Below are 11,908 nucleotides of genomic sequence, written 5' to 3' on the forward strand. Positions count from 1 at the left end.
TTTTACCCCACCCCACGTAAATATCGCACAGTCCCTTATTACAATTTTTCTAGTGATTGAAAGGCACAGCTTTTTCACAGACCAATAGATCAGTCAAAGCAATTGGTTACACAGGACTCAACTACTATAATTGAGTGTATTTTAGTTCAAGTTAGTCGATATACAGTACAAGATCATTGTAAGGATGCAGGTCATAAGCAGGCTAGTTTTATGTGATGAATGATATTTTTGAATTGATTGATTACTGTATTAGAGACTTTGTCTGTAGATATTATGTCTTTTTACAATAGTGTTTGTCAAACAATGTAGTGTCTGAATGATGTTACATGAGGTCCACCAACTGGCTGATTAAGGTTACTACCACAGCCATTGCACACAGTAATGACAAAGGATTATTGTTATGTTGACCAAAAGTCGCTGTTTGTCCCTGAGCACATTTTGAAAAATTTTAAAGGAACACTCACACACCCAATTTTCAACCATCAAATCATTTAGAGTTGATTTGAGTTAAATTGTGGACCAGTGACTGGTCCACAATTTAACACTGTAGTACCGTAATATATAAATTTGTACCTGTCTTAGTGTTCCTGAGGTTACAGTGACACTGTAGAGAAACCACAGAGGAACCAGGAGAGCTGAAGAGAGAGCAAGACATATCCCAATGGTGGAGGCCCACCAGGGATATTGATAGGTGTTGTTGTATTTCAGAGGGGTGAACTTGACCAGAGAAAAAAGTAATGTGCCCTGTCAGAAAATAAGAGGCAGAAGAGGCAGAGAACGTAAATTGAACAGCATATTTCTGACTTCATAATGGTATCAAAATAAAACATGTAAAGAAAAATGAATGTAATTATGGGTCTGTATGTATGCGTACATTCACATTTACATTAATGTACACATTAATGTATCCATACTCGCATGCATACAGACCCATTTCATATTTGATTTTTCTTTGAATAGTTTTGTTATCCAGTAGTTTGATCAAGCTGAATAGACCTTCAGAGGCTAACAGAAACAATAACACACAATACATGAACTTACTGTGCAGACAGATGGTGTGATGTACTTCCAGCAACATTTCATATAAGGCCACGGGCGGTAACCAATCATGTCCATTATTTTATCGTAATAACGATCAGCACCTTGGAGACAGAGATTTATATTAGCCAGATCAGCCTTCAAAACATGAAGTCCTGTCCTGTTACTGTAAATGTAAGGAAAGTGAGATTATATTTATATGAGTATTCATACTTCTGCAGACAACAGAGTGAGACACCGTGTGAAATTTCTATTTCTAAACTTACGGGGATAGTTCTGATTTTTGGAACCCTAAGCCTATTTGTTACTTACCAATTATGATGTTGATTTTTAGAGTCCTTTCTCAGTACAGCATGCTGTTCCTCATGCTAGCTCCAGATAGTACAATACAAATTCAATGGGGTCACGCTCCTGTGTTGGCCTGATGAGGCACCTCTAAAGGTCTAGATTTTAAACCATAACTGGTACATAACTGGTCCAATTTTGAAGAACCTTTGGAGGATATTACATTTTTAGACTCTGTTCTGATGTTTAAAAATATACCCTACATTAGTCAGATGGGGACATGATAATTGATGGTCAAATGTCTTTGAAAACAAATGGGTGGCTTTGGAGTATACTGTATTTTTAAATCATATTTTCTAATGCAAATTAATGACTGCTATGAATGCAAATTTTCTTTGAATAATAACATTCTGTAACTCACCATATATCCATCCCACACAAATAGACTCCAAAATGGCAAAAAACATGATCGGCATTCCACTGCAAGCGTAGTAGTCAAACATCTGAAATATATATACTCCACCCTACAGTCCATTAGAGGAAAAGAGAGGGAGAGACAGAAAAAGAGACAGGTCCTTTGAGATAACAAATCTCAGCTGTAGATGTAGGCTATATATATTTATCTTATCAGGGCCAGATCTAGAGGGGGGGCAGGGGTGGGCTATGCCCACCCAAAAATTAATCTTGCCCACCCAAAATTCCAGGCTACCCCACTTAGGGCCGCGACCCGAAGGTTGGAGACCACTGGGTTAGTTAGTTTAGGGCACCTAACAGTAGTTATAGCTTTAATTTGATTTGAGAAATAAGCTCATCCAATGAAAAGAATATTATGGAGTGAGTTGATTATTTTATACTATGGATGAAGGATTGTTATTTATTTTTTAGGGTACCGAAGTCAATCTGCTTTCAAAGTTTTAATTTCAGTTTGAGTTTGAATAAGACTAAAAGTCTTGTAAATAGGTTTGAAGGCTAAATGGCAAATCGTTTTTAGCTATGGTTAAGTCTCACTGCACTAGTCTTTAATTTGATTTTAGAAATAAGGTCATCCAATGATAACTGTTATGGAGTTGATTATTGAAATTATGGATGAATGATGTTTTTAAGTTTTATGGTAAATCAATCTGCTTTCAAAGTTGTTTTCACTTTTAAGACTAAAAGTCTTGTGAATATAATAACAGTTTTGTAAATAGTTAGTTTGTTAGTTAGTTTGTATGTACATAGTTAGTTTGCAAATAGTTTTAATAATAGACCTTATTCACTAACCCTGGACGGCACCATATTGTTGACATACCGTCCTGCGCGCACACAGCGCTGCAGCTGACAACTAGTAACAGCCTTATTGTTGTTTCTGTTCCATTACAAAATAGCGATGGTAATGACACCAATAAAAACCCCACAGTTGTTATTTGTATGCTGCCGACGGCAGCCGTTAATGCCTGTAATAAAACAAAAGAACGAGGTGAACAGACTTTGCTGTGAGGAGCTGTCAGAAAGTTTCACCTGTCTCAACTAACTATCCACACACCTCTCCTGTGCTGCTGACGTATCGCCAGTCTCGCTCCCTTCACGTCTGAGGACGGTAGAGATAGAAACAAACCACCGGGCCTTTATTGCTGTCATTACTACAGCCATGCCTAATGCAGTTCACCATCTGAACACAATTGGAACGAGACAGGTAACGCTAACAGCGGGTAGCTGCTCCACACAGGCTGTCACTTGAGAGCTGCTGCGTTATGTGGACAATATGGCGGCGGTGGGCGTGCCAGTACGTGAGTGACGTCAATCGTATAAGGTCTATAGGAGTTTTGTAAATATTGGCCTGTCCCCTGAGTGAAGGTTCATACTTAGGTTACCCACAGCACAATGTGGACACCTAGTGGAACAGTTTAGTGTTAGAATATAATGCAACTTAATCCCCATCCCCAAACCGAGAACCTTTGGGCAACCTACCGCCAAAGATGTAACAGGCTAAAAATGGACCTGGTACCAGCTACTGTATGGCATACTAGCTTGTCGGCAATAATGTTCCAAAGTTAGGCACATTTTTGGCGAGTTTTTTTTTGGTATGGCTATTTTCATTGCCCCCCCAACATTTTCAATTGCCCACCCAGTTACCTCACCCTAGATCCGGGCCTGTATCTTATGGGGAGATCCAAAAATCACTTGACATTCCACAGGAGGCAAAGCATAGCAAAACATAACAAAGAGAGATCGACAGACATACAGACATGATATAGACAGACAACAGAAACTACAGACAAAGGGATATGACTACAAATAGAGGTAATTCCAAACCGTTTTAACTACACAGATAAACAAAATGGACTCCCACCTCAGTGACCATCAACAGGCCGACAAGGAAGCATATAACACTGATGAGCAGCAGAAGTAGTTTACGTCGATGACCAGTGAGAAAGAAGGATGGATACATGTCTGATATGGATGTGATCATGCCTTCCAGATACACAAACTGTGGGTATAAAAAACAATTGCTTTTACTTTTCAAATAAAAAAATAACTGAAGGGATTCAATAGGAATGTTGCTTGAGTTTATAACCTTTCTACATTTATTTTCCACAATTTAATGGTAACAACTTACCTGACTGTCAATTCCAAGCAAGATAATCATAATGAAGAAGCATGTAGCCCAGAGTTGGGGCAGAGGCATCATGGCTACTGCCCGAGGGTAGGCAATGAATGCCAGACCAGGGCCTGTAAGTGGTCCATAACAGATACCAAAATATGTTAAGTCACTATAGGTGATAGTGTACAGTACATTGTATACTAATGCCATGTAATCAGTAGAACAAGAGTAACAACTTAACACCTGCTGGGCTTTGCCCAGAGATGGTGTAGTATTTAAAGGTTGAGTGACATTCCATAGACAATATTGGCTCCCGAGTCAGCTATCACCTGAACCGGCAAGCTCGTGCAGTGCTCTAACATGCGTTTACAAGCAGTCCAAACGGAGCAGCGCACCCGCCAAGTTTGAAGCGGATCGGACGAACGGTTCTCGAGATCAACCATTTTTTTGTGTTCCCAGTAGGTGGCGCTATGAAAGTGCACTGTCGAATTTTGTGCAATTCGACCAATCAGAAAATGGCTTTCACATATTTCGAGAACCGTTCATTCGATCAACTTGGGGGGACCCGACATTGTGCAGTACTGAATTTCGGTATGAGTTTGGTCACACACAAAAAAGTGCGCCCATGGTGCATCATCTCCAGAGTCTCCACCTTAGAAATGAGTGTGCTTCTGTTCTCTTCATTGGTATAGGCTAAGCGATGTGAAGTATAGTTTTTGAGATATTAAAAGGATCGTTCAGATTTCTTGATGTAGGGTTATATGAGGTACTTGCCGGCAGTCAGTGTACTACATGCAGTAGAATGCAGCCAGCACGGTCCCAGTTTGGAGAAATGGAGACAAAAACGTAAACAAAACAAAAAACTCCATACTGCACCTGGCGTAAACCAAGTCTCTAAAAGCCCTGAGATGCCAAGTTGCCTTGAAAAGATGTCATCTACACCCTGTTTTTAGCTGAAATCTGCACCACCTGGCTACAGTGCAACTTGGCATCTCAGGGCTTGTGGAGACTTGAATTACGCCAGGGTGCATGGAGGCATTTCGTTTTTTCGTTTTTCTTTTGTTTGTTTGTTTTAAGTTTTTGCTTGTGACCCAGTTCACACTCAGCAGCAGACAGCTCTACTTGCCCGACGCAGCCAGTCTCTATTTCTGAAAACTGGAACCGTGCCAACTGCATTCTACTGCATGTAGTACACTGACTGTCCACAAGTACCTCATACAAGCCCACACCAAGCCCTGTCTGTTTTCCCTGGGGGGAGGCAGCTGCTGGCCCCGGGCAGGCTCTCTCTCTAGCCAATCATATCGCAAAATACCAGGTATACGCAGGGTTTTTAAAAGTGTTGAAAGTTGATCAATTTAGGGAAAACGAATGCCTTAAAAAGTATTCAAACATCTTAATTGCCATTTGATGAGGTATTCACTTTTGTAGCTATTGTGCTAATTCTGTTAAAATGGGCATATGATATCCTCTCATATCGATCGCAGACCACTGAATTGAATCTAAGGGTGCTTTCTCACTGGGAACGATTGCTTTTGTTTCCGTTCCGTGCCCGCGTACGATTGCCCCCCCCTCCCCTCTGCCCTGCTGGTCAGCTTTCACATTACAAAATGTCTTCCGTGCTCGGGAACGGAACGGAATACTTGCAGAGTACACTTGTCATCAACTACGCCTGGAATGTATCCTCGCCCGTGTGTTGTCTACGTGGTTCAGTCTGGTTGGCGTTCACATTCGCAAGTGTTCCGTCTCCAGGCACGCCAAAGCATTCCCCAGACCACCTTTTCAAGTGGACCCTGTCACGGTACGCTGTTTCACGCCTTTGCACGGAATAGAGACAGTCGGCATGTGTGGGAACGCCCACAAAATGTTATACAGCTGGCGCGCGAGTGGGGTAAAACCGCCCATATATCTCAATGGGCTGACTCACCAAAGGACGGTGCTGCTGCTCTAAACTACAGGTTTGGGGGTTCTAGAGCAGAACACAAGACGTCTATTCAGATGTGCGTTTACTGCGGTCGTTAAATCCCCAATCGTGTCTGCCTGGGCTGGGCTATCAGCTAAATTCTAACTTTGCTGAATGGATAGAACGGGGAATTTACCCCACCCTGACCACGCCCCCAGCCAGGCTGAGCCAGCTAACCCAGCGTATGAGGAGACATCGCCTCAACCAATGCAACATTCACATTCATGAAACGAACCGTACCTGGGGTCAATTTGGGGACAGGTGTGCTCGGTTCCGCACCCGGGTCCCCAGTGTGAAGCACGTGTATCTTATCGTGTCAGACTTTGTGATATCAGCAAATATCGTTTTGTTGTCCAAAGATACTTTTGAATGACACCATATCGCTGATGTGACGAAAGTGGCATTGAGGTATATATTGAACAGCTCAGGTCTTAAAAGGTATTGAATTTGACTTCAGGATTCCTGCATAGACGCTGAAAATATGACGGTGTCTGCAACATATGTTCTAACTTCCCTAAATGTCTATGAGTATATATTGTATTATGGTATTTCACTGGTAAATAATAGTATGTATTGATTGGCTGTGACAGCCATCCCACTTTGGTTTTTTTGATTGGCTGCTTTAGTCTACCTGATGACTTGTCAATTATGTAAATTGTCATCACCATCAGGTGTGCCATTCATTAGATCCAGACCTATAAAAACCACTCGGTTATGTAGTGTCTGTAAATCTGAAGAAGGCCATAGGCCGAAACGTCATTTCATTAAAATTTTTTGCATATGGAGCAGTGAGTGTGCGACACTTTCTTCATCCTCAAGTTCGCGATTTCGGTGATCAGCACCTCCTGAAAATTATTGGTGTGCGTTACTATCTTCTTTCAAGGTGTCTGCAACATAAACATTCTCCAGGTACGCAACGCGTAGTGTTAAAGCTCAAGAGACACTTTTTAATGTCGTTAAAGATGTCATATCTGTCAAGCGACAGATATTGCCCTTCAATATACACACATTTTCAAAACAAAAATCATGAAATTAAACAGGAGCAAAACCTTATATCATTGAACAAAAACAGAATGTAAAGGACACAACACAGTAAAATAAAGCACATATGGACCAAATATTGCATTATGCAGATTCCCAACCTGATTCAGCCACTTCTGAGATGTCTACTCCCAACTCATACGCCATGAAGCCAAGGACAGAGAAGACGGCAAAACCAGCCACAAAGCTGGTTAAACTATTCAACAGGCAGAGGAGAAAGGTGTCTCTGTAATTGAGAAAGATGAATACTAAGTCATGTGAACAACAGAAAGATAAATAGAGACAGACAAATGTTTATTTTCCTCACTTGTAGCAGTTGTTGTTGTATTTGTTGTAGCTTCCCAAAGATGTCAAACAACCTCCACATAGACCATAGGAGTAAAATACCTGGCTCCCCGCATCCATCCATACCTGAAAACAAACAATGAAAATTGTTATTGTTTCTGCATGACATGCAGGCCTATGATTACTCTGGTGTGGTGGTAGATGCTGTCCAGTCCCACAGCACATAGCTAGGTGTGCAGCATCAACTGTTGCTGTAGTTGTAGTACAGAGTACTTACTTAGTACTTGAAGTACAGAGTAGGCTACTACTAAAAATATAGTTCAAACTTCAAACTACTTATGTTTGAACTGTAATACATTGTTGTTTTAGAAACTTACTCATCATTCACGCGTTAGCCTCACCTGAAAATCTGCAATGCGGCCTGTATCAGGTAAGAGGTAAAATCTGATGCCATCTATGGCTCCTGGTAATGTCAGCCCACGGATTATCAATACTATGATCATCATGTAGGGAAAAGTAGCTGTAAAATAGACAACCTGAGAGAGTACCACCAATATATCATCATTATATTAGGAAAGTCAAATTTTACTTCAAGTCAGGACATAGATTATCACTGAACATAAAATACTTTCTGCATTTTTAACAGTTAAGCGTAATGAATATATATCTCAGATATATATATAGCCTATATATATATATATATACACACACACACACACACACACATACATATGTATTATATATTTTCATAAAACAAAAGAGAAAGTATTTATTTCTATGGTTTTGGTGGAATGCCACTGTAGAAAACATTTTGGAATGTTTAAAGCCATTTTTCTCACGTTTTACTTTAGACACATTACAGATTAAAATAGTCATAACTTTTGATCTGAGAGAGCTATCTCAGTCATTCAAAAAGTTATGTAGGAGAGAGTTTCTAATTTCATGTCAAAAAATGAAAATGTCAAATTCCCACCATGTGAAGGGTTTTTGCAGACCACACACACACACACACACACACACACACACACACACACACACACACACACAGTACAAAGTACAAAGTAGTAGTTGTCTGACTACAGATCTCACCTTCCCTGAAGACTTGACTCCTTTCCAGATACAGAAGTAACAGATGATCCAGCTCAGTAGAAGACACCCAGCAAGGTCCCAGCGGATACTACCCATCTCCTCGATTCCTCCAGACAAACCCAAGATTCTCCTCCTGAAGACAGAAATGTAAGTTTAGGATAATTTTCCTTTCTCACTTGTAAAACTATTTCTTCAGAGATCTTGTGAATACGTACTGCCAGAATTCTTGAGCTGAAGATGTTGCGTTTCCCAACATGTGGCCATTTGATGAATGATTGTGACCATAATCAGAGCAGTCCTCTAGTAGTGGGAGAGTAAGAATAACATGTAAGCATGGCATTTTCCTATCATGTTGGTGAACATTTCTGTAACGCTTTAGAATACAGCCTGCAACTTACCCTGTAAGTACAGGGTACCAAATCTAAGTACAGGGTACCACATCTACTTACAGGGTAAGTACAGGGTACAATATGTGAATTTACCCTGTAAGTGCAGATTTGGTACGCTGTACTTAACAGGGTAAATTCACATCTTGTACCCCGTACTCAGAATCAGATTCAGATTCAGACAACTTTATTTATCCCAGAAGGGCAATTCAGTTTCACAGCCTACCCAACACCTTAAAAAGCTCACAGCGAGCTACAAACTTCAGACATGACAGGACCTAACGTAACGTAACAGCATGACATAACATAAACAATCAAATCATGTCAGAGATAACAGATCAGCCTCATATAAACATGAACAGGAAAAGTTTACATATATTTCTATATGTAAAGACATGAGAACATGTATAAGAAATAAAAGATATACATCTGTATGAACGAGCCTAACCTGTTAGTCACAGACAGGATACGTCCAGCCTGTTGTGCGCTCATATAAGTGAAGCCATTCATTTAAAATTACTAATGTCTGTTTAATAGCCTGACAGTTGAAGGGAATAAAGACTTGGGAGTACCGGTTAGTTCTCCTAGGGGGCCTAGGGGGGGTACTTAACCTGTAAGTACAGATTTTGTACCCCGTACTTAACCTGTATGTACAGATCTTGTTATCCTGTAGGCCTACTTACAGGGTAAGTTATGGGCTGTATTCTACAGCGTTACCAACCATTCATTCAACCTAAATTTGGCTTGTGATGACCTCGGCTGCGCTGTGGGAAAAAGGCCATATTAAGACAGACTCAAATCCATGCCCTTTTACCAAATTTTCCCTTAAAGTTGAACTGAACCTGTTCGGCACGTGCATAATGAGTCCGTTTCAGACTGAAAACATAGTTTGTCTAAGATGACAGGTTGAGAGGCAGGTCATAGTATCATGTCGATGATTTTATTTGACAATTCTGGGGACTGGATTGGGCTTTGGCCAATCCTGGCGTGTTCCGCCTCCAAATCGAGTGGGATTCAGTGTGTTGTGGCGCTCCCCTCGGGAAGAGCCTTTTGACGGGAGGAGTGGAGCTCAGCGACCCGCAGGCAGCCAGCTGCCTTCGTGTTGCCGAGCGGAGTGTGCAGCACGTCGGCCTGGAATCTCCGAAGTGCGACCCCTGACAACCAAGCTCTCGGATGCGCGCGCCATTATCGCTGCTGTAATGATACGATATCCCTGGAATGCGCGTTTTAACGAGCCAGTTACATTTCTTTGCATTCTTAGAGATTATAGTTTTTTGTTCATGTTTCTAACAATTGGCCAAGTTAGTAGTTAGTTTATGGGATAGGAATTCTGCCAGATGACAGGCACTAGGCGCCATTTTCGACTTCATTTGGAAGAGAAAATTATCCTGAAATGAAGATTTGATTGACAGCTGCATGTCGTGATATGATTGGTTGAAATGGGGTAGAAATTTGATAGTACTAGGTGACGTCAGCAAACTGTACATTACTGTTATCAATGAAATCTTGAAAAATGAACTTTTGATGTGAAAAAGTGTGGAAAAACTAAAGAAATTAGATTGTTGTGATTTTGTTTGCATACATTATTAAATAGGTGCACTGCATACCCAGGTATTTGAACTAAAATAAAAGAAAAGTCATTTTTGGGTTCAGCTCGACTTTAAGCAACTTTCGCAACAGACTGTATGTGGGACAGACACTGCTCGCCGACACTTGAATGTGTCGGCTCAAGACCTCATTTCTGTCGGCGACCGTTTCAAAAGTGTCGGCAGACGAAGCATAAATTGGGCTTAAGTTTACGGGGTGGAAGAAAATGTTTCTTTTCAGATCAAGCATTCACACTGCCAATGTTGCCGTTACACCATATTTGTACATTATTTGAAGACTATTTTTGTTATGGGTTCTGTCCCATCTGTTTGCTGCTGTTGTTTTGTTCTGTTTTTTGCTTGGGTGTGTACACCCAATTATTCACGGCACTGAACTAATGTCTGAAAATGAAACAATACAAAAAAAACTATATACAAATAAGCAACTTCCATCTCAAAATGTTTAATGGACGCTTTTAGTTCTTGTAAAAATGGACAGAAAGTACTTTTCAAAGTAAAAGGAAGTTCATATTAAATATGGATTTCAAAATGCAGCTTCCCAAATGTTATGACAGAGCGTACTGTTTACCTGTGTTCCAGCTGTTGTTGCAGTTGGCCCAGGGGAGTTCAGTGTTGAAAGAAGAGAACAGGTAGAGGAAGGCCCAAGCCAGTATGACGATATAATAGATCTCAGTGTAGAATAGAATAATTTGACTGCCGTAGCCTAAACCTATTGACAAAAATATGTTATTATATGCAATACAAAATGTTAATGGTAATGTAGATGTATTTCAACATATATCAATATTACATCAACTGTATTGTATTGTATTGAAGGTTCAGTTGAGCTAGCAGTACCTTCAAATAAAGGGCACATTTTCCTCCAACATGTGATTCCACCCTGACTGGTTAACTGTCCCAAAGATATCTCCAAAAAGAAGAGGGGGATTCCACAGGTAAAGAGGAACAGAACATAAGGAACAAGGAAAACTCCTTGGAAGAATTTTGGGGGATTGTAGAGAGACAAGGACACAGAGACATAGAGATACATTTCATCACAATTCACTGCTCTTCTGATTATTATTACATCAATAAAAATAATGAAAATGAAAATGAAATAAAATTAATTATTAATACATTTGAAACTTTCCAGATATAATTCATGCAATCTGTTACATCTTCCTCCTGAGTAGCTGCCGTACGGAGAGACTTCTATGCCTTAAAATCATGCACCATCATCTCATCTCATCTCATCATCTCACCTCCTCCATTCTTGAAGCACAGATAGGGAAATCTCCAAACATTGGAAAGACCAATGATTGATCCGGCTACTGCTAAAAGGAATTCCCTTTTGTTGGCCCACTGGCCTCTCTTATGAAGCTCTGATGATGGATGATCTTGATCGTTGTCATCTTTCATCAACTTCATCTCTTGCTTGCTTGCTGGCTCCATTGGGTCAACTGGTGAGATGTATTTAAAAACAGTAATGGAGTGAGTGCTGCCTGCCTTTGGGCAATCAATTAGTGTGAAAAGTTAATCGGACCCAACTCTGGGAATGTAACAGAAAACTCACCTTACAACTTGTCAGTTGCAAACACACTCACCAGGCAACAACCAGTGGTATGGACAGTAATGGAGTGATGTGTGTGTGTGT

General features: G+C 40.5%; 1 protein-coding gene across 1 annotated transcript in view; it reads right to left on the bottom strand.

The window, feature by feature from the left end:
• Nucleotides 1-8,538, bottom strand: part of LOC310796747 (sodium- and chloride-dependent GABA transporter 2-like) — a gene marked incomplete at both ends in the record, with an annotated part of 30,665 nt that extends 22,127 nt beyond the window's left edge. The window contains 10 exons of the mRNA XM_083658984.1: nt 598-744; nt 1,042-1,142; nt 1,745-1,847; nt 3,656-3,793; nt 3,923-4,035; nt 7,010-7,134; nt 7,216-7,319; nt 7,595-7,729; nt 8,283-8,415; nt 8,498-8,538. Of these exons, the coding sequence (XP_083515110.1) occupies nt 598-744; nt 1,042-1,142; nt 1,745-1,847; nt 3,656-3,793; nt 3,923-4,035; nt 7,010-7,134; nt 7,216-7,319; nt 7,595-7,729; nt 8,283-8,415; nt 8,498-8,538 (1,140 nt within the window). The remainder of the gene's footprint in view (nt 1-597; nt 745-1,041; nt 1,143-1,744; nt 1,848-3,655; nt 3,794-3,922; nt 4,036-7,009; nt 7,135-7,215; nt 7,320-7,594; nt 7,730-8,282; nt 8,416-8,497) is intronic.
• Nucleotides 8,539-11,908: the final 3,370 nt, after the last annotated feature.

The sequence above is a fragment of the Poromitra crassiceps genome, assembly GCF_964638095.1.
Source record: "Poromitra crassiceps genome assembly, chromosome: 23".
Classification (NCBI taxonomy): domain Eukaryota; kingdom Metazoa; phylum Chordata; class Actinopteri; order Beryciformes; family Melamphaidae; genus Poromitra; species Poromitra crassiceps.